The 25,859-nt window shown below is 34.7% G+C and overlaps 3 protein-coding genes across 3 annotated transcripts; all 3 read left to right on the top strand.

The window, feature by feature from the left end:
- The first annotated feature begins 3,875 nt into the window (after positions 1–3,875).
- Positions 3,876–5,043, top strand: LOC136850215 (larval cuticle protein A2B-like). Its single transcript, XM_067123851.1, has 4 exons — positions 3,876–3,925; positions 4,135–4,224; positions 4,441–4,578; positions 4,717–5,043. Exons 1-4 carry the CDS (start codon positions 3,914–3,916, stop codon positions 4,906–4,908), a joined length of 432 nt encoding a protein of 143 aa, XP_066979952.1. The 5' UTR covers positions 3,876–3,913; the 3' UTR covers positions 4,909–5,043.
- Positions 5,044–11,135: 6,092 nt separating this feature from the next.
- LOC136850214 (adhesive plaque matrix protein-like) lies at positions 11,136–12,292 on the top strand. The gene is made up of 4 exons (XM_067123850.1): positions 11,136–11,193; positions 11,357–11,446; positions 11,568–11,705; positions 11,826–12,292. Exons 1-4 carry the CDS (start codon positions 11,182–11,184, stop codon positions 12,195–12,197), a joined length of 612 nt encoding a protein of 203 aa, XP_066979951.1. The 5' UTR covers positions 11,136–11,181; the 3' UTR covers positions 12,198–12,292.
- Positions 12,293–21,037: 8,745 nt separating this feature from the next.
- On the top strand, positions 21,038–22,994 carry LOC136850217 (cuticle protein 18.6-like). Its single transcript, XM_067123853.1, has 4 exons — positions 21,038–21,492; positions 21,915–22,004; positions 22,260–22,397; positions 22,755–22,994. The coding sequence occupies exons 1-4, from the start codon at positions 21,484–21,486 to the stop codon at positions 22,905–22,907; spliced, it is 390 nt and encodes a 129-aa protein (XP_066979954.1). The 5' UTR covers positions 21,038–21,483; the 3' UTR covers positions 22,908–22,994.
- The last annotated feature ends 2,865 nt before the right edge of the window (positions 22,995–25,859 follow it).

Genomic DNA, 25,859 nt, shown 5'->3' with positions numbered 1-25,859 from the left:
TGTTATGTTCATTACTCTAATAAAATGAGTTATGAACAGAACAGTTCCACTGTATGAAAGCATTGGTGATTAAATATACAGTAAGTATTATAGGGGTATTTTACTTAGCATATATGAAAGGTGTACGTTATGATTCTTATTAAAAGAACAAGAAAGCTGTGAGAAGGACAGATAAGGCCAGAAGTAAATACAGCGACTGTATAGCATGTGTTTATAAAACAGTTATGCTGAAAGTTTGAAAGAAAAAACAAAAAGCTATACATAAGAAACTGACGTAGAAAAAGCATATGACCGGACTGATGTAAGCATTATGAAGAGTACACACGATAGATAAGGTTTTGACAGTATTTAAAATATCTGTAATGGAAGAGATATGCGTGCAAAAATATGTGGACAAGAGAACGACTAGTATGCTCTAGAGCTGAGCAGAGAATGGGTACTATATATCCAGAGTTGTTTAATATCTTTAAAGATTAAATGATATATAGGTGGAAAGTTGCGGGATAAGAAAATGAGTCGTCAATAGGAGGTGGAATGGCTGATGCTTGCACAATGCTGATTGATGATAGTAAAGAGAAACTGCAGAATCTTTATGGAAAATGTACTACTAAGAGATGGAGCAATAAATGCTAATATGGATGAGAAAAGAATGGAAATGGTTGGTTCCTAAAGTTATTTCAAAGAAAATTAGTCTAGTCATAAGGCAGGTACACCAGGTATGTGGCAGGGTGTGTGCTACAAACTGCGAAAATTCATTCAGTGTCCATAAAAGCTCAGGTGGGCCTGTATGAACGGATTGCTGAGCCAACTCTTCTTTCAGGAAGTGATGGTTTAAACTGTTGAGTTGAATTGCTTGTGTGGCATATGCCGTGTAAGAAGAATTAAAAAGAGTGAAATGTAGATGAAATGAAACAGTGGAAAAACTAGTTGGTGTATGGATCAGAATGTTTTGAGATGGTTTGGTCACGTGAAAAGAGTAGAAGACAACAGGGAAGAGGCATTGAAGAACGAAAGAGAAGTGAAAGAGGAATTAAAAAGGGAGCTCCGCAACATTCAGGAAGTGAAAGCGTGCTTGCCATTAGGTAAAGGAAGGCGCGTGTGTAGGGGAATTCCCAACACCATGCAAGTTCAAAAGGCGGATAATATTCTGGAAGATTTTTTGTACTGAGGATCATCTACAATTCAGCAAATAAAGCATGAATGTGGTTTTTTCTCTGGAGAAACTCCCTCCATGGGGAGACGCTTAACGCTCAAAAGATTATACATCAGTGTATATCTGGTTGTGTGTGCTCTCTCTCTCTCTCTCTCTCTCTCTCTCTCTCTCTCTCTCTCTCTCTCTCTCTATATATATATATATATATATATATATATATAATATATGTATATAAATGTAAGTATATAACCCTCTTTGGAAAGGCAACTCCCTCTACTCCATAATACCTAAAACATGTACAAATCAAAAGTATGAATCAACCTATCCCGTGGACCATATTTATACAAAAGACAACCACTTTCAAATACCTCATTAACATCAAACACTTACGAGTATATAAATATATATATATATATATATATATATATATATATATATATATATATATATATATATATATATATATATATATATATATATATCATGAAATCACAGTGAAACCCATGAAAATAAATTATATCCATAGAAAATATAACTTTGGAAAGTTAACATCCATTCGAGTAGATTATATATATTAGTTTAACTATTCAGTTGCTACTACCTCAAACAATTTGAGAGAGAGAGAGAGAGAGAGAGAGAGAGAGAGAGAGAGAGAGAGAGAGAGAGAGAGAGAGAGAGAGAGAGAGAGATTTTAAATAACGTAGGAAAAGATGTGAAACGGTATGTACTGCTTCACTTCCTGAACAAATATAGCACAACGTCGAGATAACGATCTCTTGTTTTCCGATTTCGAACGCGTTTTCGTTGGTAACTTAATGTAGTCATTAACTTGAAAGTTTAGATGAAAAGAAATCAATAATATATATAAAAATCTCTCACTGGTTATCTCCTTTTGTACTCTTGCTTTTATAACATACTTGGCATATCGTCCCATGTTTATAAAAATTCGTATAAAAATCATCTCACATAAATAATTTAGACTCGGCTTTTTTATGCACTGCCTCAAAATATTTTTAGTTTTCATTTTATAGTGAATAAAGAATTTAATATAAGGGACTGATGCCAGTCACAGACTAATAAAAAGAAAGGGAACATTCACTGGAATTTTGGAACATAAGAGTATGTTGCAAGGTTCACAACTGGGACAAAATTTGGGAAGAAAAAAGGAATATATAAGCAATTTTAGTTTTTCTAAGATTTTTTTATTTCCATTTAGACCTACGTAAACGTTGTCAAAAAGGCATATGCAAACAAAATAAAGAACAGCCACATTTATTTCTTACGTATTAGTGAAATTTAAACTTATAAATTTTCACTTTACTGAATATCCCCAGCAAACTTGAGAACTAATTATATATTATATACAGTATATATATATATATATATATATATATATATATATATATATATATATATATATATAATAATATATATATATATGTATATATATATATACACATAACTAAATATATATATATATATATATATATATATATATATATATATATATATATATATATATATATATATATATATATATATATATATATAGAGAGAGAGAGAGAGAGAGAGAGAGAGAGAGAGAGAGAGAGAGAGAGAGAGAGAGAGAGAGAGAGGGTCTCCTTGTTTTTCGCACTCACAAATCGCTATTCTACTTCTTTACAAGAGTGCAGTATTGTTGTTGACTGTAAAATTACGATCGGGAAAATTCTGGAAACTATTACGGTAACGTGTCTGCATATTATTTGTGGGGATAAGAATAATGACCCTGGTAGAAATGTAAAATTAGGGCGAGAAGTTGAAAGGTTACCGACCGTGAAAAGTAAGGTAAGCCATTTGAAGTAATATGGATGGGCACAAAGGGCAGATATGTAGCGGTGTATAATTCGCAATTCTTGGGTTAACGGAGAAAAGAAACACTAGCATAGGGCGGCAGAATATCAAGGAAATGCCGTAATATCCATGAATCGCGTGACTGGCTAAAAAAATCGGGAGAATCCTCCTGCAGTATGTACACTGTGTCAATTTTTGGCTCATAGATTTCTGCGCTGTAGTACATGGCATATGTGAATATGTTGACGCTTTTAACATGCAACATGAACTATGACGGAATTGTCTACCAAAAAATTACAAAATAATTATAAACAAATAAGATACAGAATAAGTTAGAATGAGAGTACAGAATCTACTCTACAAAAGTTAAAGTTTTGGAGCGTGTATCACTGTAAAAGTGAAACTATAGTTTCCAATAATTTTGTGAACTACTGAATTAAATGATTAAAACTTTGAATGTTTAACCAAAAAAAAAAAAACCTTCGAAGAAAATTTAGCATAAATGTTCAGGGCATTTAGACAAATATAAAGTAATCAGTTATCGAAGAATTTCGGCAATATGCATTCAGCGAGTGATGATCCATCGCCGTCCAACTAAAATATATAAATAAAACAAGTGATCGAAGATAATCGTATACTAAAGTTATCAGTAAAATCGCCGCTACCAATATCACTTCTACGATTTGAAAGTCCCATAAAATAGGTCTTCACACCACTTCCAATAGAGTACATTGCTCAAGGAATGGGCGGTTCCTCCTGCCATTTCTTCCCCACGGCCTCACGTGACCTACTTACCTGAACATCCTTCAGAAATAGGTTTCAAGGCCACCCTCAACCGCCGCTATAAAAGCCGACTTGCATCGACTGGTAGGCATCATTTCCTCTACCTCTTCTATCTCTTAAACAACTCTTGCAACAAAGATCAAGATGTTCGCACAGGTGGGGTCAATACAAACAAGTGATTTGTTTTGTAAAATGCAGTGAATTAAGTTGTCATCGTTGCCAGGAAAAAAGCAAACTCCTGACAGGTTTTAAATGACTCATTAGTTCCGTGGACTAAAATCACTAATCAATGTTAGTTTTAGAAAGTGGTGCTCCATTCTTCATGGTGACGTTTATTTATTTATTTATTTATTTTATTTCCTCAGGGTGCAGTCTTCCTGATTTTAGCTGGCATAGCTCTCTCTGCTCCTTCTGACTCATATGGCCCCTCTAAACATCAACCATCCTACAAAGAGGTGCGTAGGATTTTTCTGTCTTTTATATTCTTAAAAATTAAATACACGTGATTATATATATCTATCAGTCGAGAAACATGCCACATGCGCCATCCTGGGTCAGAGTATTTTTAATGTAATTTATTATATTTTAAAAATGGCACTGAAATGAAAAGACTCTTGTATAAGGGACTGAAACGAAAGACTTTTATCTATTTACATAATTTTCATTAACAGGAACCCAAGCCTTATCAATACAATTATGCGGTTAAGGATGAATATGCTGGCACAGACTTCGGTCAAACAGAAGAATCTGATGGGAAGTCAGTAAAGGGTTCATACACTGTCCAACTTCCAGATGGCCGAAAGCAAACTGTAAGTTTTAATTTGTTGTATATCGTGAACATTGTGGATGGTAAAATTACATCAAATGACAGCAAAATTACAAAAAAAAAAAAAAATTAAATAAAATTACCTGTGAAAATTTAAAAAATTTCCTTTTATAATGTTCAGGTGACCTATGTAGCTGATCACTATGGAGGATATCAAGCTGAGGTCACCTACTATGGAGAGGCCCAGTACCCACATGAGTATGGACCTCCAATCACCTTCAAGCCCCAGAGCTACCACCATGAGCCCACATACAAACCCCAGCCATCCTACAAGGCCGCACCTTCTTACACCCCTGAACCATCTTACCACTGACCATGACGAAAAGTCCACTGTCAACTCACCTCATAGACGAATCATTCATTGAAATTAACGACCATTATTTATCGAATAAACATTTTCAAATGTAGTTTTCTTGTCTGTTATTCCTTATATTGTTTATTCTAACCTCGGCCCTTTCTTTCAAATATGTTACAATGTTTTTACAGCAATCTTATATATTAGAAAAGTGGTCTGGCATTGTATCGCATACCCATCAACTTTGCTGATAATGACATAAAAACGTATATCATTGATCTTAAGGCGATTGGGATTCAACTTCTTGATTTTCCAAAGTCGGGAAAAATATAAAAATAAGGAAAATTCATTCACACAGAATAACAACCACAGAAATAAAATTAAGGCTACCTTCCTCACATCCTTCAACAATCATAGATCAAAGTAAAACCACAATTATCACCATGCCAGCAACACGCACAACAACAGCAAAATTAAACATCAAGATTCTGTCATTTCCCCAAGATTTCATGTCGTAGGCAGCATATCTATTTCTGTAATTTTCCCGTTTGATTTTGTTTTTAACCTCAAATACCACAAAGGCTTCCAACCGTCACAGATAGATGCGCTTGGGCTCCATTCATCAAATACGCTACTGTATTCCTGTTGCAAGGCCTTACGATACAAACAAGTCTGCAATGAATGACTTGTTATTTTCCTTACCTGTATAAAATAGTCATACTAATGCCACAGCATACTCTCTCTCTCTCTCTCTCTCTCTCTCTCTCTCTCTCTCTCTCTCTCCCTATACATTCCAGCTTTTGTCGCCACTCATTTTCCAATTCTGTCCAGATAACAAAATTCGATAATTACTGTGAAATTACAGAGTATAGCAACTTCATATTAACAGAGAGCGATTTTTTCAATAACGGTAAAGGATATGGAGTCTCTATCTCACTCTTTTACATCACATCAAATATCTATCAGAAATAATACAAGCAGTTGTAAAAAGCACCGAGAATTACCACAAGCGCACGCAATACACTACTTACAAACTTAAGGAAAATCTCTATCAACTGGCAAAGTGTTTATATTGTAAATATCCCGAAGAGACATTTCTTTAGGAATCATGACAGATTCTGGAACGCGCACAAAAATAACGATTACAAGATATTGCCCGAAAGAAGAAAGAAGAAAGAGAACTCACATACAATCATATCAAATTCAATCGCGGAGCCACAGCTTGAAATGAGCCTGTCGAAATTACCAGTTTTTCTGAATAAACATCAACTATGGTTCACTTTCAATGCATTCGTTCCACCACTTTCCTCGCGTTATTTGATAACCTCATATTCTCAGTTATATTTGGATGGCTCTGTTTTAAAGTTAACTTGATCACCTGCACAACCTTCGCTTATAACTAGGTAGACATCATCTCATATTACGGTATAAATATAAACTACTTGCCTCGAAGTAACTTCAACATGATAAAAAAAAAAATGCGATATGAGATACCAGATGATAAAGGAGTAAATACACACACACACACACACACACACACACACACACACACATATACACATATATATATATATATATATATATATATATATATATATATATATATATATATATATATATATATATATATATATATATATATATATATATATATATATGTGTATGTCTGTTGATATATATATATATATATATATATATATATATATATATATATATATATTTGTGTGTGTCTGTTGAGTTCCATTCCAATTACAATATGTGTAACGTGAAAAAAACATCTATGGATATATACTATAATGAATCTACCACTGACTTTTGGTAAAATACTGTACTGTATATATATATATATATATATATATATATATATATATATATATATATGTGTGTATATATATATATATATATATATATATATATATATATATATATATATATATACATATACATATACATATATACACGCACACAGAAAATGGTGGGATGTTATAGGGAAACATACTAAGAAAGGGTTTATATTGAAGTAACGATGGAAAACTAGCAGACAGAATGCACAGGCAAGCTGTCTCAAACAGCAAAATACCATAAGATGAAAACAGCTTTATTAACAGAATTCATCATATGTCGGGAGAAGTGGAAATGATAAATCTAAGGAAAACACGAAAACTGAGCGTAGCAGTATACACAAAAGAATGCAATATCACCTGATGGAAAAAGGATTAATGAGGCTGGATCTTTCAAATATTTAGGGACGATGATATGCAATTCAGGTTCACTTGAGTTTGAATTTAGTGACAGAATATAAAAGGCCAATCAAGCAGTGAGCAGTCAGAATGAAATTTAGAAATCAAACAGACTGTGCCTGCTTTCGATAATTAAGGTTATACATTAGCCTTGTATGATCTGCACTGCTATACGGGGTATGAATCATGGTATGACAATAAACTGTATTTAAAAAATATGTTCGTCTGAAAATATAGCTTTAAAAAGAATAACATGGGTCAGATAATCGGAAAAATTGAGAAATAATACCATAAGAGAAATGATAGAAGTCTCATATTTAAAGGCATTGTAGAAAACTTAATTAATAGAGTCAGCTAGGCTCCTACGGGCACCATAAAAGATTGAAGACTGAGACTGGCTAAGAACTATAAGACAGGAGGCTGAAGGCGATTGGAGATTTGTGGAAGGTAAAGCACAAGAAAGACGCGTGGCAGAATTCCGCAACATGCCTTTGCGTCGTTGAAGTAAAGAAGGATAATTTAGAAGTATTATATGGGAAAAAAGAAAGCCCTTGAAAAAGCTGTAGAGGTGGCATGAATGAGATTTTAATAAGATAAGGGATTAATATCCAGGATGAGCCTTCGTGTAAGTGTATGAAGTGGCTTATGTCGTAGAAGTTGTCTGCACCAGGATTCATCGCTTTTCAGTAGTTATAGTATGAATTTGGAAATGACCACTGTGTTGGAATTATCTTGAGCCAGATGCGGTTAGGGGAAACGGCTTAAAGTTGAAAAAATCAGAATGTGTATATAATATATATGTATATATATATCACACACAAACACACATATATGTACTGTATATATATCTCATGCGTGTGAAAGACTACTGTGTGAACATACATTTTAATCAACTCTATGAGTAACATAAGCGACTATACCGATTTTGCATAATTATGAAAACTTTGCAGAAGAATGTTCATCAGCATCTATGGTAAAGAAAAGTTTATTGGTTATAATTATACTTTTAGGAAGCAAGGCTCTTCCACAATGCACTTGTAGCATCTCATGCACTAAAAACATGTCTAAACGCAGTTTATAAACAATAAAAAAGAGGAAAACATGTACACTACTTTCCATTTAATAAATCCCAATCACGCATACTTTCTGAAATAAGACTGCTTACTAGAGCTCTTCACTTCATTAAGGTCATAAAATGAATGCAAATATTTATATGACCTCCGAGTCACAATGGCTAACACAAATTCTGAAAAATACGCGTTAAGATAAACATAACGATAAATAGTATTTACAGAGTAATTTTTAAATGCAATACAAAATACTTCGATATTGAAGCCGAACTACATAACACTTTTACGAGATATACGTCATATTAAGCACGAAAAAAGTATAGCTAACACTTGGTCAAAAAAATAAAACTTAGACGATATAGAACAATGGAATCTGACGCAAGTATTACTTTTTAAAATGCCTCAGGGTAGTGGATCGTTTATTGTGGATCACCTGAAACGAAGCTAGAGGACATTTTAAAATTGCACCTGACATAAGGACACTACAACTCAATTCGAGTCGAGGTATTACCTCCATTTTGCTCATTATATATTAGTTATTCTCCGATTTTTAAACTTGAATCACATTGATAACATTAGAGATGGAGTTTCGAAATTAGCAGAACAATAGGATTATGATGAGAGAACGAAAATTCCCACAGCAGCTTGAATATCTATAGTATATCCACCCACCAGTGCGTTTTCCTCAAAGTAATCTATTCAGGGTTTTTTTCCATATGACTTTTTTTTTTTTATTTTACTAGCTAGTGGGAAGGGGATCACCAAAGTGCCGTAAATGATGCTTTGGAAATTCCGTTCTCCACCATTTTCCTATTATGTTGACAATTTCAGTAATTCTTCTTCAACACTGCAGACTTCACTCAACGTCACAGTTCAGAAAAATCTGAAATGCTAATTATTTCGCACTGAATAATCATAATAATTAAACTACTGGGCAGATGACAGCCTCAAGACATTAATTTTGAAAGAAACCACGCGCTGTTTTTTGCACTGGTGGGTGGATATACTGTACAGATTTAAGCTGCTGTGGAAATTTTCATTCTCTCATCATAATCCTATTGTTCTGCTAATTTCGAAACTCCATGTCTAATGTTATCAATGTGATTCAAGTTTAAAAATCGGAGAATAACGAATATATAATGAGGAAAAAAGAATGTAAGTTCACAATGAGGGTGGAATTATAATAAGCCATATTAATCTGGTCCGCGGATAGACAGAGGATGAGGCAGGTCGACCAAACCCAAAATATCAACAATCAAATAAATCCTGACCGCCAGTGTATCACCCACGGGGCAATTCTCACACCCAGATACTGCCAGTCAGCCAAAGGGGAATGCAATCAAACTCAACAGCACATTTATGTATTTCAGGATCTAAAATATAAAAATACATGAAAGTTACCCACACAATGCCTTTCAAGTATGTATGTATGTGTGTATATATATATACATATCTCTCTCTCTCTCTCTATATATATATATATATATATATATATATATATATATATATATATATATATATATATATATATACATACACACACATAAAAAATGCATTGTGTGGGTAACTTTCAAGTGGCTATAGCACGGATGAGAGATTATTTCATTACAAATATATTTCTATATTTAAGATCTTGGAACAGGTAGGTAATGTGCTGATTACTTTTACTGCATTCCTCTTGGGTAACTCAGTTTTTATATATATATATATATATATATATATATATATATATATATATATATATATATATATATATATATATATATATATATGTGTGTGTGTGTGTGTATGTATATATTATATTATATATATATATTATATATATACTTATATATTATATATATACTGTATATATATATATACATATATATATATATATATATATATATATATATATATATATATATATATATATATATATATATATATATATACGCACGAGTATATTGTTTTCCAAACACCTTTACAAATATTCACACAAAAATGTCGCAAATGGTCGTTGGCGCCTTCAGCAGGGAGATCCCTTGCCATGGATGAAACCTTTTCGCTTTCATCAATTGTACACGCCAACGTCACCTCACTAAAATTTCCTACTGCGTTTTCATGGATGTTTCAAACATTCATTGTTAACTAGCAAAGAAAGTACATTCCCGTACTATATGACTTTGTAAATAAATGCTCGGCAAACAAATATTTACTTATTCGTGGTACTAACAAACTACAAATTTCCCTTAACTTTTTTTTTTTTATTTGTACGAGGATTTAATAATAATCAAGTGCCTTTATAAACGATACTAAAATACATATGAAAGCTAAAATCGTAACTCAGCTTGAAAGCTAAAATCGTAACTCAGCTTCAACATTTGTATTTGTAACGTGAATATCTGAAGACATGAATAAAAGACAGGCAGAAAACCTTTCACCATTCATATTGTGACGAAATCTACAAAGAAATAATGTACTCTGAAAGAATATTGATCAATCACAATATTCTTAAAATAGATATGAGAATAATTATGATGTATACTCTGGCTGCACCATCGCTTAAGTACAAGGAAGCACTAATCCTTAATAACGATGTTTCAGGGTTCGTAAGATAATGAAACTTTAGTATTTAGCATTAACCATCTCATCTACAAAAGCTCTGGAGCACAAACTTCACACAGAACGTAACCTTCAAGAATGATCAAATCAATTCTCTTATCAACTGACAGCCAACACCTTAGTTACCAAGTGTTGGACCTGTAATTTTTCATTGCAATCACATTTAATCCATCGCGTACATTCCATATTTCATGGTATGGGCGGTTCCATCCTTTCTTCCGAAAGTGGCCTATATTTACCGTTTTCCTCATAAGAACCGCCCTCCGATGATGAAGGCCGATCTGGGCCTTTCACTATAAAAGCTCATCGTCAGCATCGCAGAGGCATCATTCTTCTACCACTTCCATTTCCCAACGGCTCGAGGAAACCTCAAGAGGATGTTCGCCAAGGTGAGAGGAACTGAAAAACACATTCGTTCCCGGTACCTCTTCGTCCGTGAAACCTACCGTCAACAGTCTAAGTATAATTGTTATAATTATAACTAACTGTAAACTGTAGTAAATAATTATTATCATACTAATAACTAACATTCTTATTATTCATTTCCCACAGTGTGCTGTTTGTCTTTTAACGGTTGGTCTGGTTTTATCGGCTCCCTCCGATTCGTATGGTCCAGCCAAACATCAGCAAACATACAAGGAGGTAAAAATTCATTTCTCGTTCTCTATTTCTCTAACTATCCAAAAAAAATTATAAAGAAATTTACAAAAAAGAGAGAACAGCTATACATAGAAAACACATCTAATACTATTTCTATTTACAGGAGCCCACGCCTTATAAGTACAATTATAATATTAACGATAAATATGCTGGTACAGACTTCGGACACAATGAAGAATCGGACGGCCACACGGTCAAAGGATCATACACAGTCCAACTCCCCGATGGTCGCAAGCAAACTGTAAGTCATATCAGTTATATCCAACAGGGATACTTTCATGTCTTTAAATAGTGATCTGAGTTCTTTTTCATTTCTATTACAACTACTTCCTTCTGCTGCTACTAAGGACTCTTTTTACAGGTAAACTATGTAGCCGATCATTATCAAGGATACCAAGCTGAAGTCACCTATTACGGTGAGGCCCAATACCCACACGAATATGGACCTGCAGTCACCTTCAAGCCACAGAGCTACCATGAGCCTGCTTACAAGCCTGAGCCATCCTACCAGCCTGAGCCAACCTACAGTCCTGAACCAGCCTATCAACCTGCACCTTCTTATGCTCCTGAACCAGCCTACCAACCTGCACCTTCTTATGCTCCTGAACCAACCTACCAACCTGCACCTTCTTATGCCCCTGAGCCAGCCTACCAACCTGCACCTTCTTATTCTCCCGAACCAACCTACCAACCTGCGGCACCGTCTTACGCTCCAGAGCCATCTTACCAATGATAAAAATTCCATCGAATATGCCATACGTTTTCAAATGTGCCTGTAAATAATGTTCCTATTAGTGAATTTACAAGAAATTTTCCTCTTAATTAAAATTTGATTAACCCTAATTAATAAAAGATAAAAGAAAATGAAATGAACAAAAGAGAATACACGAAAAATTACCAATCTAACACGAACAGAAAAAATCTAAATTTATAAAAGTAATAACCATAAGATGTACAACAAATGATATACTGAAGAAATAAAGCACTAACGCTGGAATACTAACAATAAAGAGAAAAGAGATATATGTACACAGATAACAAGAGAACAGCTCTATTCATGGTTATGATTGCCGTTGAAAAAAGCTGTCAAAGGGCTATAGAAAGGTCTTGCATAGGTCCCTTCTTTATCATTCCTGAATCTCTATTGTGAGTCCCCCACACATATCGCAACCCTGTGCAGCTACCGATGAATGCAGCCTCACATTTCATGGAATCCAAAATTGAAAGACCCAAAGGTACACGTTTCACTATCAATTACTAAAGGAATCTATCGGATGCATATTGTTTCTACTTCTAAAACTAGGTAATTCCCTTGCCCTTCCCTTCCCTTCCCTTCCCATCCCCATCCTCTCTCCTCTCTCTCTCTCTCTCTCTCTCTCTCTCTAACTAACTAAGGGATGACATTAACGACGTCCCTTAACACGCCAAAGTGGAACCATTTTACTGATATTCTGTAATTATAATTAAAGAATTAAATTAGTAAAAAGTCTTCCGTTACCAGCAAGAGGGTACATGAAGCGAAAAATTATTAGGTTATTCATATTACAATAATTGGGGACTCCCCAAATATTTCAAAATAATGAACTACTAGTTCAGAATATCGATGTACATCTATATATCTGATAGTGTGATTGGAATTAAATAAAATTCAATTCCATTTGCTGTGGTTCCCTTAAGCAAATTTAAAAATAAAAAAACATACTTCCCTGCATTCACGGGGAAAAATGATAACATATCCATGAATAATGGATAAATGATTGTAAAAGAATTATTTCTTTGTATCATTATATATGTAATATGTTCTTATGGACAAAAAACACAAAGGAAAATACTGGGAAGTGCCAGCATAAGTAAAATAAAACCTAAATTCTAGGCTATTTAATCTTACCATATCAGGTATGCATAACGTATTATGAAACTGTCGGTATTTCAAAATGCCCTTTCTGTCAAGATGCAATGATTATTAGAGAGCAAAAAAAAAAAATCCCCTGTCATCCTTATAAAGCAAAAATGTCCAAATCCCCACGGTCTTGTTGTACAAAATGCTTCAGCTCACACACTCCGGAAACATCCTTTGATCGTCAACTTTTCAACTGGGATGAATACCAAGTCGTTTCATTTACTGACAATGCACTTAAATGTTATTCATCATGAATGCGATCGCTCGTTCCGCAGAATGTATCATTAAAAAATCACAAACCTCTCCAAATGATGTGGCTATTGAAACATTTCGAAATCTGCTTCAATTAGCGATGTGGTTTTGTCATAGGGTTGTACACTGTGATTATCAAACTATTTAATGAACTGCCAAGAATTTTACGAATATGGGGAAAAAAAAAAGCTGGGTAGTTTATCATGCTACCATTTGAATACAGACAACATGGTGCACTGGCTGATGATAAGAAAAAAAACAAGTAAAAAATGCGCCGAAATTTCTTCGGCGTATAATCAGAGCCATCGAAAATAGATCTATCTTTCGGTGGTCTCGGTATAATGTTGAATAAGCCGCGGCCCATGAAACTAGCCACGGCCCGGTGGTGGCCTATCCTGTATAGTTGCCAGAAGCACCAATATGGCTAACTTTAACCTTAAATAAAATAAAACTACTGAGGCTAGAGGGCTGCAATTTGGTATGTTTGATGATTGGAGGGTGGATGATCAACATACCAATTTGCAGCCCTCTAGCCTCAGTAGTTTTTAAGATCTGAGGGCGGACATAAAAATGCGGACAGAATAAAGTGTGGACGGGCAGACAAAGTCGGCACAATAGTTTTCTTTTACTGAAAACCAAAACTTACCTTCATCACTCAATAAAATTTTCAAATTCTATGTTTAAACACCGTAGAGGCTGCCATTTTCCCCAGCCCATTAATCAAAATGTGTCCATTCAGCTCGTCATCTAAAATCTAAAACCTAAGAAAGGCACATAAAATTCTGAATCGGATCTAATAAAATAGCAATCGGTCGAGCAGTCGTATACATATGAGCAAATCAGATGGTTTGAATATTTCAAAGCAAATTCACTTTTCAATAACTAAAGCTGCATTTCACTTATATACTACAGCAATTTTCTTTCCGAACTCAGTACAGATATTACAACGAGAGATTACGATATAAATTCTATGTCCTATACAGGTGCTATTTATGGCAGAATGCAACACCATATTTAATGTCCACCTATCCATTCAGAGAAATCACTGGTGACGCCTCACCTCGTAATTCTCAAATTAATTCAGGGCTCAGATTCGCCAACCCCCGATGCAAACCGTTCCTTTAATCAACATAAACAATGTCAGTAAGGAAATGAACTGTCTGAATTTCAAATCAACTTGCCATCTCCCGTAACAAGGGTTAGCTCAACATAAAAAAAAACAAATGCCAATGACATATTCATACCTCAACTGCTGAATCGTTTTGTGTGTATGCACGTATATATGTATATCTGTGTATATATGTATATTATATACACACACACACACACATATATATATATATATATATATATATATTTATATATATATATATATATATATATATTATATATATATATATATATATATATATATATATATATATATATATATATATGAAATGTGTTTACATGTGTTTTGTATGTATGAATGTATGTAAGTATATGTGTGTGGAATGAAATTTCAAAAGTTTAAAAGCCATAAATTTTCTTGAGGAGATTTCTGTCCGGGAAAAATACATAATTCCAGAGCCAACATCCACCTACAAGGATCTAATAATCCTCTTTAGCTCGAGCTGGCCCCTTGAACAACAATAACATAAGACACTATCTACTGTTTTCCGAGAAGCGCCTTTTAACAAGTTCTCTTTTTTTTTTTTCTTTAAGCCCTGCGAGAAAAGATTCCGCCTCCTCCCTCTCCCACTAATTCTTTGTGCCTCTTCTTCCTCTCTTTTTCTCGGAATTCATGAAAAGCTTCCATAGTAAGATGGCTTCGCGAATAGAGAGAGATAAAATCTGGGAAAAAGGAAAGTGAGGAAAATAATCCCGGAGGTAGAGGGACGAGTCCTTATTTTTCATGAGAGCTGTAATCTAATTTTGATTACGTGCGTGACTGACTCACTGCCCGGTTTACGGAAGACAAAGGACGAGCAAAATAATGTCCAAGTCATTTTTTCAGAGCGGCACAAGAAGGTGAATTCAAGTCTGGAATGTTTAGAAAAGAACAAGAGTGGGTGCCTTCAATACACAGATATACAACCACCATACGCATAGGCATACACATACCGATACAGTAGTATATAATCGTTGCTGTAAACATTTTGTGGCTTAGGGGTATCGATCTCACCTTCTCCTCGGAGATCAAACCCACGGGAGAAGAAATAAGTAACCAGACCACTGAGCTGATTAACAGCTCTCCTAGGACTGGCCCGAAGGATTAGACTTATTTTACGTGGCTAAGAACCAATTGGTTACTTAGCAACGGGACCTACAGCTTATTGTGGAATCCGAACCACATTATAGCGAGAAATGAATTTCTATCACCAGAAATAAATTCCTCTAATTCTTCATTAGCCGGCCGGAGACTCGAACTCGGGCCTAGTGAGTGCTAGCCCACAACTCTACCGACTCACCCAACGAGGAACTCCCAAAAGAGAAGAACGTCTTTGGTCCAATTTACTGAAAAATTCATGGTGTCCCTGATGACCTCAGGACTGAATTAGGTATCCGGTGGTAAATTGACAAAGTGGGTCGCAGCCAGGGTAGAGAAAAGCAACCTCAATCCCCAAATAACACCTGCTGAAAACCAGAAAGTTAACAGCCTTTGGAGCCCCTACCATCTATAAGGAACAGGCGTATGGTGTAAAAAAACACACACACAAACACATACACACACATATACAGACTGTGTGTAATTGTAACAGCCACAATGCCCTCTTAACTTCTGTGTGTTTGTGTATATAGAATATATATAATGTATATAATATACAGTATATGTGTATATATACAGATATGCTGCATATATACATACGTACATACATACATACATACATACATACATACATACATATATATATATATATATAAAGTGTGAGCATGCGTGTAACTTCAACATATATTACGTAGAAGTTAATCAAATCCCTGTGATCTACAAATCCAAATACAGATCAATAGCATAGGTGGTTTCGCGTTGATAAGCATTGTCTTTCCGAAATATCAACTACTGCCCAAAGGCAACACTTGATAAAATACGATTACTTTAGAAATCGGATACAGTGATACGAAGCCGCAAAGACCATCGTATCAACTTAGATATCTGATGACCATAAAAGAGAGAGAGAGAGAGAGAGAGAGAGAGAGAGAGAGAGAGAGAGAGAGAGAGAGAGAGAGAGAGAGAGAGAGAGAGCACTATGCTCAGAGGCGTTAACCAGCACATAGTTCTAACTCTTATTACAAAATGAAAAACCCTACAAATAGAAAAGCAACGGTTCCAGGTAGCAAATCCAGCACCGATATTCTCTTTACGTTGAGAGAGAGAGAGAGAGAGAGAGAGAGAGAGAGAGAGAGAGAGAGAGAGAGAGATAACAAAGCACTATGCTCAGAGGCGTTAACCAGCACATAGTTCTAACTCTTATTACAAAATGAAAAACCCTACAAATAGAAAAGGAACGGTTCCAGGTAGCAAATCCAGCACCGATATTCTCTTTACGTTGAGAGAGAGAGAGAGAGAGAGAGAGAGAGAGAGAGTCATAAAATCATAAATTATCTTTTTTATAATGGTATGGGCAGCCAGATGTGAAAGCAGCCGACTGAAACAAACGAAAGTCCATCAACTCGGAGGTGCTTTCAAGGCGTCATAATGGGCAAAGGAGAAGATGTCGCACAAATGGAGTGACTAAAGCAATTTCGGCACTCCAATGGGAGTGCCAATTTGAGGATATTCATTGTCTTTTTCTTTTCGCTTTCAGCGAGGTTCTACTGCAAAATTCCTTATAAAGTCCGAGATATAAACGCATAAGAAATGTTTTTCTGAGGTCAAGGGCTGTGTATGAAAATACTTTTACTTCCTCTCATTTTCGCCTTCTAAATGAGTGTCATGTCATTTTTTTCATTTTTGTAATAAAACGTAAAACTTATACAAAGGATGTTCTTCTAACAAAAGTGGCTGTGAATGATCGACGTTTTTCCTTTAGAAGCCTTGGCTTCGTTGTGATATTTCATACATTTGTACATGGAATAATTTGTAACTGTTTACGATATCTAATCAAGATTATATGAATGCAGATACATTTCAATTTCCCTCTCCACCATCTCTTATTCTTAATTGTTTATCTGACGCGTATAAAGACGTTTGTTTCCGTGCACTCTTATAAAAAATGCTCGTGCATTTCTTGATTCAACAATTACAATGAATAGCTCTGATAAGTCAAGTTCCCTTCCATTTTTATCTGTTAACACTTTCTATGGGCAACTGAACCATTTCTTTAAATCCCCAAAAATACGATCAAGCATGAAATTCACTGTTTTCTCTTCAAATAAACATTTCTTAGAACCAGTCCTCCGTTCCCTTCCTATTTTCTCTTTACATGATCACATGAATATGCCGTACTTAACAAAAGTCAACTTACCACTTTTTTTCTGACTTTCTCTCGGCAAAATAAAAAAAACCGGAGAAAAGCATTCATCAGTAACCTCATAACCCCATCTACTGGGACTTTTCTGGATTTATTGTTCTTAAATCTTTTACGTATTTACGTTTATGTGTAATTACTTTCGGTACAAGAATATCGATATTTGAAAAAAAAAATGTGATACACGAAGAACAGAACTATGTTTGCTATTCATTTGGTGAATTCTCACATTCCAGAGTATTAACCCACTCTGTTGAATATTACCACGTATAATTCAAGCTTTTATTCTTACAAACACAGTCTATCATATATATGATATATATATATATATATATATATATATATATATATATATATATATATATATATATATATATATATACATATATATATACAGTACAGTATACATATACGTACACATATTTATATGTATATATATTTATGTGTACTTCAAAAGAAATACGTACATAAAAAATATGCATACACCATAAACAAACATCTAATTTTTTCCCGTTTATTTAGACTGTGCGTGTTGGTTCGAGGTCTAGCTTCTAAAAAATAACAGCTAATCAAAGTCCTTTGCTGCATGCTCACGCATAGTGAATTCGATATTACGCGATATTTGTGGCTTAATATTTGCGAATATGAACAAGTCGTTCGTGTATAAGTGACAAAAATTCACACTCAGCCGATCGTTACAATATTAGAAATCAGCTATCATGGTGGAGACGGGCTGTTGTCGATTCCAAGAACAGAACCGGAATTCGACACCCTTGCGTTCAGCAGAGTCGATCGTTGTTTTTACACCAGGCCATGTTTCGAATCCTGGCCGGCATATTAGCACTTATCATTTGTAATTCCCCTTCGGCGTTAGTTATTCCTACGGTAAGGTAAGATATGGTAGATATTTCACGATATCTGTAAATATATCCATACGTATATATTTACAAAAATATTATATATGTGTATGTATGTATATATATATATATATGTATATATATATATATATATATATATATATATATATATATATATATATATATATATATATATATATATATATATATATATATATATATATATATATATATATATGCACACATCATCCTAGATCGGTCGACAGCAATGTTTCCCAAAACGAATGGCTATAAGAAAAACAAATAAAATGTACTCAATATCCTTTTCACTTTAAACTGTTGCATCGAGGGTGTAATGATATAAGATGAAAAACTTCCAAAACTTCAAAACATTGAGCTATTCCATCCACAGTAGCTTTATTTCTGTTCCTCCTTTCGTCCCCCACAAATATTACACAAACGACCTTTTCACAATATCAACCCTCAATTATTTCATTTAATACAATGCCCTCATTAAATTTCAATCTTTCTTTTCAATATCACCAACCTCTTACAAGCTGTATATTTCTAAGAACTCTGCCATTTTCACCCCAATCCTCACGACAAGCAATATTTTGTACCAGCTTCAACTATTTTTCTCTTAATGATATTCAATATACACTGAATCAGAGGTTCTCCAAAGAGTTAAACTTTTCAAATATTACATTTATACATTTCTTTGAAATCTATAGATGAAATACGTGTATCGACTTTTTCGTCTGTCACCAATCTTTTCAAATTTTCATCACCTGCCTCTCCAAACTAGGCTGTTTGTTAACATCAGTCATTCCAACTTCGTTTAATATAAGGCACATACTAAACGGGATTTCGCGTGTGCAAAGGCGTGCGTATCTACGTACAGGTTATGGGTTTCGCACAAATAAAGCGCAAGTCGTTAAAGGAGAAAAAGGAGTCGATACACTGGCCAAAAAAAACAATTTACAGTCGTTTACAGAATACGCTCTCTCCACACTTCGGATATCGGTAAGTTCTGTCTCAGTTTTCTCCATTTGCAAATAACGAATCAACTGGTAAGTCATTTATCTCCATGCAGCGTTTCAGCTTTGAACACGACCATTTTTCTGTTTGAAACGTAATGACAGACACCTAATTCCGGCTGGCAATGCCGTCCAACAACTGTCTTTCAAAGTCCGAAATCCAATCGTAACTCCCGTAATAGCTTTGTGTTAACAGCTGAATAATTAGCATGGGACCTGCAAAACTGTCCGATTCAATCCGTTAGCGTAAATTTACAAAACCATTTTCGTTTTAGAGCTAGTAATATACCTCTCATGTGCAACGTTCCCTTTCACAAGTCGGGTAAATCTCTGGTGTTAAACACAAAAACGCAATTGGACTTTATTCCGAGAAACTGTTAGAATATATTCTAATGATGCTCTACCAATAATAATAATAATAATAATAATAATAATAATAATAATAATAATAATAATGACGATGATGAGGATTATAACTACTTTAACATTGTGAATATTGTGAATATAAACATATTTAAAATATAATACTGGAATTATTTTTTGTGTCAGTATTCAGGATCTTTGTAATGCGACAAGCCTAATGCAAATCTCGTCATCATTATCCAGTCAAGAGGAAAAAGAAACTACCCATGACGCTACGCACTTTAAAGCACACCTTTTTCAACTCGAGCTGGACGGAATATTATCCAAGTATCAGCAAATCCAAATTCAATTACAACTTTAATGATTTCTTTTTACTACGTCAGCAAATGATATTGTGATGCTAATTATGATATAACGCCAATGATAACGACTTGCTTGTATGTTAGATAATGATTAGCTTGATATTAACAGAGCAACATTTATTCAAGATATAAGAAAAACAGCGTCATAAAAAAATGTTCATAAACTTATTAACAAAAATACCTCGAGTTCATTAACGTTAGTCAAAGTTTTCTTAGAAAGAAATTTCCCTCGGTGATGCAGGAAATAAACTAACACTAACAAAAACAGAAAAGAGGAAAGCTAATTATCGACTTCAGTGTTTCGCACTTGAGAGAGAGAGAGAGAGAGAGAGAGAGAGAGAGAGAGAGAGAGAGAGAGAGAGAGAGAGAGAGAGAGAAACACCGGGTTGGTTTCAGTAAAATGTTATAATAAGGAGCTAAATTCAGAATAAATGGACACGAAAAAAGAATAAAAAAGAAACAGGTTTTGTTTTTGCAATTCATGGCGTCTACTCGCTCCCCCTCCATCGCTACCGTTCATGCAATATCTCGCCCACAATTCATTCTTTCTTTTCCTAACCCGGAGGTTTAAAGGAAAGTGTTTGTATGACCCTCGCCGTTTTTTTTTTTTGGAACCCACGCCCCTGCCCCAAGGGTTTTTCAACCATTGACACCAGTTCGCCGGTCATGCGACAGCCGCAAGGTCAATCGACATTCGACAGTTTACCTATAAAGGGAGCGCTCACCATCGGCCATGGCATCACTTCCACCGTTCCTTCCGACCCTTCAACATTTCCCCACAGAGGCACAACACAGTTAAGATGATCAAGGTGAGAGACGAGAAAATACGGCCTGCCATTCTTTCTATCACTGCTCTTTCGCCTTCAAAGTGGCTTCAATTTTTTTAAAACAATGTGTGAATGTTTGGTGATATGAAGCACGGACTATAATTCCATCCAATTAGTGAAATCTGCTAAAACGACTCTCATATTTTCAAGCCGTGCGCTTAACCAGTCCACATAAATATTAACGTACATAAAATCACACCGCTCTTGTGTACTGTATGTGTCGGTGACCTTTGCACGACAAAACCAAGCGACACCCAGCACAAATTCTCGACAAATACAAAGTGGAACAGCAGAAAATAAGCGAGTATGAACACATAACATCTATCTCTGAATGTATGCAAACATTTAGGATAGGGCGAAAGCGCAAATGAGCATATATAAATATGGCATCATCTTTCACACAGGTCGCTGTCATCTTGGGTCTTTTTGGTCTGGCCCTTTCGGCTCCGGAAGACGCCTATGGCCCCATAGTACATGAACCAGTCTACAAGGGGGTAAGCAAACGCTGCATCATCAGTCATTTGTACATGTATACGCACACATACATACATGCATTAATATATTTGTGTATACACATGCTGATCATACAAGCTAACTTTATACATACAGATCGCGATTGTAAGATAACTCATATCAGAAAATAGTTGTACTCATTTGCATACTTAACTTTACTAAAGAAGTGTTATCTTACATAAATCTCTTTCTTGCATACTGGAATACATTAACATTATTAATTTTCTGCAATAAAGGAGCCCACGCCATACAGCTTCGCCTACGGAGTCAAAGATGACTATGCCGGAACCGACTTCGGCCAGACGGAAGAATCGGACGGCAGTACCGTCAAAGGATCATACACTGTCCAGCTTCCTGATGGACGGAAACAAACAGTAAGTGAAATTCATATTAATTCTAACTTTAAGTATTCAAAGAAATAGCCTTAGTAACCCATTTTATTCATACGAGAGATAGCAGTACTGTCATGAGCATAACATTATGTAATATGAAAATTGTACTTCATAGACAAAAATTCATCGGGAAACAGACTTGAATATTACGTAAACAAGTATTTATTTTGTAATTAATGTTGTAAATACATGCAGGCACACAAATTACGCAACTAGAATCTCTTTGATAATAGCAACTTTTCCAGAGAACATTTTCCTTTGGAAACTTCTGAAATACTTAATTGTTGTCCAAAATAAACTTTGACAAATGTCTATACTGAAGGAATATTTACACCCTAGGTGAACTACGTCGCCGACCACTACGGTGGATACCGTGCTGAAGTGAGCTACTACGGAGAGGCTCAGTACCCCCACGAATATGGACCCCCAATCACCTTCAAGCCCCAGGTCTACCATGAACCCTCCTACAATCCTGCGCCCACTTACAACTAAGTAAATCCAATCTTTATGGAACAAAGGCTTTACTATAAATTTATGTTGAGTTTCGAGCACATACGTGGCCATATTCTGTTTACTATTATTTTCCTAAATAAAAACTAATAATATAAAACCTCACTTTTAGTTACACCTTATTATTCTGTGTATGAATTTTCATGTGTATATGTGTACTGGAGAAAAACTTTTGTATTTCCACTCATAAAATACAAACGGATCCATTTCTTAAGCAAATATGTGCATTAACACACATTAGCAGACTATATATATATGTATATATATATATGTATATGTATATGTATATGTATATATGTATATATATATATATATATATATATATATATATATATATATATATATATATATATATATATATATATATATATATATATATATATATATAAGTCAAACGCCAATTTCTGTGCCTAAACGAAAGGCCCGTGTTCGAATCCTGGCCGGCGCAGATGAATTAAATCAATAATAATAACCCTTGGGTGAAAGCTTTAACCAAGGTAGAGTAAATTGATTTAAAACAAGATTTGTGACAATTACTTTGAGCAGAAAAAAGTCACGCATGCGTGTCATTAAATACATACATACATACACACACACACACACACACACACACACACACACACACACACACATATATATATATATATATATATATATATATATATATATATATATATATATATATATATATATACCTTACTTCAGTTTGTTCATCAAAGCAAGCACGAAAAGGTTAAATGATCTACTTTTAACGTCTTACACGTTGTCTCATACCAAGGAAATAGCAAGGTAACGTTCACAAAATAGACAGCTATTAATGGCTGCCCTGCATTTTGTAAGCCACTAGGTAAGGGAAAGGATCTTCGCCGTGGGCAAAAATGGAATGAATGTACACTTTCTGTACGCAACAATGAAAGGTAAGACGTTTGTGCTAGCAGTGAGCGAAGCACGTACTGTGAGCAATTGTAAAGAGGAGCAATGCGCTCTATAAAAGACAATGTAAGAGAAGGACGCGTTCTATTACCAATAAGAAATAAAGGGGAGCGTCCTATGAGCAACAACCGACACAAGGGTCTTGTGCTCTTAGACCTAGTCAGGAAAATCTTTGCTGACACATTCTTCTCGTCAAGACTCAAAACGTTTTAACGATTCTTTCCAGCTCATTTTCCTATCTGGGGAAATTGTATGGGGATTCAGCTGGGTAAACCATGACGTACTCATTCATTCACATATTCTTTAATAACTACTGAACATCAGCAAAGATAAAATGAAATACTGTCCATGTGGATCTGGACATCAGCAAAACAGGCGATTTTGTTAAAGATTACAACCCTAACAGTGAGGGTGACAACGGCGAAGGCCATCAGAGAGCAAAAAAATATATATATGCTTTAAAAAAAAAAAAAAAAAAAAAAAAAACAATATGCAATATCAGTTGGGTAAAGTCATCGTCTCCAAATCGATACGACAACGTATTTGGTAAGTTGGCACTTTTTATGAGTGAATCACCAGCGAATTAACTGTATAGTGATGCAGGCAATAGATACGAAAAGCACTGAAGTAACTCCTAAATAAAAATGACTTGCACCTGATGAAAAAAATGAGAAAAATACCTGACGCAGTTAAAAGTAAATATTTAGCCTTTATTTTTACTGCATTTCTGTAAGCAATGTAATCAGATTTTTTACCCATAATAAAACGCCAAATTTACTTCGTAACAGACAAAAGTAACATACATTTAAAATCACTGATGTATCCATACAGGAACTGGAATTTAAAATCTACGCCAAAGGCCAAGCGCTGGGAAGTATAAAATCATTCAGCGATGAAATTGAGGGTAAAAGAAGTTTTGAAGGTGTCACAAGAGTTGCACTATGAAACAACTTTTAGGGGATGGAAAGAAAGATGGAAGAAAGATAATATGAGAGGGGTTGCAGCTAGGGGCCGATGGGAGGTGCAAAGAACCTCAAGTAATGCCTACACTACACCGCGTGAGGTGCGCTGATGGCACTACCCCCCTACAGGGACTGTAGCCAAAGAAAAATACAAGTCTCATCAAACTTCTAAAACATATGCTATACCCTTTAAAGACCACAACCGTTATACAAAATAATCGAAGTTGAGAATTCTTAAATATAGTAATTAACATTTCTTATAAAACTGTTCATGACAGCAAACTTCAACCATATCTTTTCCCGTTATGCATATTAAAATGTGAAAAATCAACTTATTTCCAGTGCTGGAAAAGATAAATTAAGTTGATGTCCATAAACACAGTTTCTATAAATTTTTATTTCAGTAACTTGTTATGTGCCATACTGTATTTAAGTCATCATTACAAGTTGTCATTTTCACTTTTTCCCAGTAAGTGCAATCAGTTAACCTCATCTTGTGGACGCGATAAATAATTATTTTAATCCTAGAATCAAGCCACCTGTCTACTTTATAATTATTACTATTATCATTATTATTACTGACTGTAGTTGCTGTTGTGTCCTGGGTGTTCAACTTAAATAAAGAATAGTTGTATTACTATCCTTCACTTATCCAAAACAAGTTAACGAGTTGCTATTTCGTTTGGTAAAATTAACTTCATTCAGTTTCATAAATTTTAAATTAACAAATAAAAAAACTAAATGCTACTTAAATATAAAAGTATAAGTACAGTGGTTTAACATATCGTCTAGCAAACTGGCGATTTCTATTTATGGTCGGAACTCACAAGCGCTCACGCTAACTTGAAACTCACTCTTTCCTACTTTCACTTACTGTACAGTGCAATAAAATAGTGCAAAAATATTAGATAAGAAGCGTCTATAAAAGGCCAACAATGAATGACCAAAAGGTGAACAGACATCGAGTTGATTTTATATATTATTTTCTAATATAATAAAAAATGAATGGGGAGCTGTGAATTACAGGAAATGAAGAAAG

This window comes from Macrobrachium rosenbergii, chromosome 21 (genome assembly GCF_040412425.1).
Source record: "Macrobrachium rosenbergii isolate ZJJX-2024 chromosome 21, ASM4041242v1, whole genome shotgun sequence".
NCBI lineage: Eukaryota > Metazoa > Arthropoda > Malacostraca > Decapoda > Palaemonidae > Macrobrachium > Macrobrachium rosenbergii.
Note: the sequence above shows the minus strand (reverse complement) of the source record. Positions and strands in the feature narration are given on the sequence as shown.

Coding starts and splice junctions, on each gene's coding strand:
- LOC136850217 (XM_067123853.1), top strand. Junction 22,005..22,259: donor ATGAACCAGTCTACAAGGGG/GTAAGCAAACGC, acceptor TCTGCAATAAAG/GAGCCCACGCCATACAGCTT. Junction 22,398..22,754: donor CTGATGGACGGAAACAAACA/GTAAGTGAAATT, acceptor TTTACACCCTAG/GTGAACTACGTCGCCGACCA.
- LOC136850214 (XM_067123850.1), top strand. Junction 11,447..11,567: donor ATCAGCAAACATACAAGGAG/GTAAAAATTCAT, acceptor TTCTATTTACAG/GAGCCCACGCCTTATAAGTA. Junction 11,706..11,825: donor CCGATGGTCGCAAGCAAACT/GTAAGTCATATC, acceptor CTCTTTTTACAG/GTAAACTATGTAGCCGATCA.
- LOC136850215 (XM_067123851.1), top strand. Junction 4,225..4,440: donor ATCAACCATCCTACAAAGAG/GTGCGTAGGATT, acceptor TTTCATTAACAG/GAACCCAAGCCTTATCAATA. Junction 4,579..4,716: donor CAGATGGCCGAAAGCAAACT/GTAAGTTTTAAT, acceptor TATAATGTTCAG/GTGACCTATGTAGCTGATCA.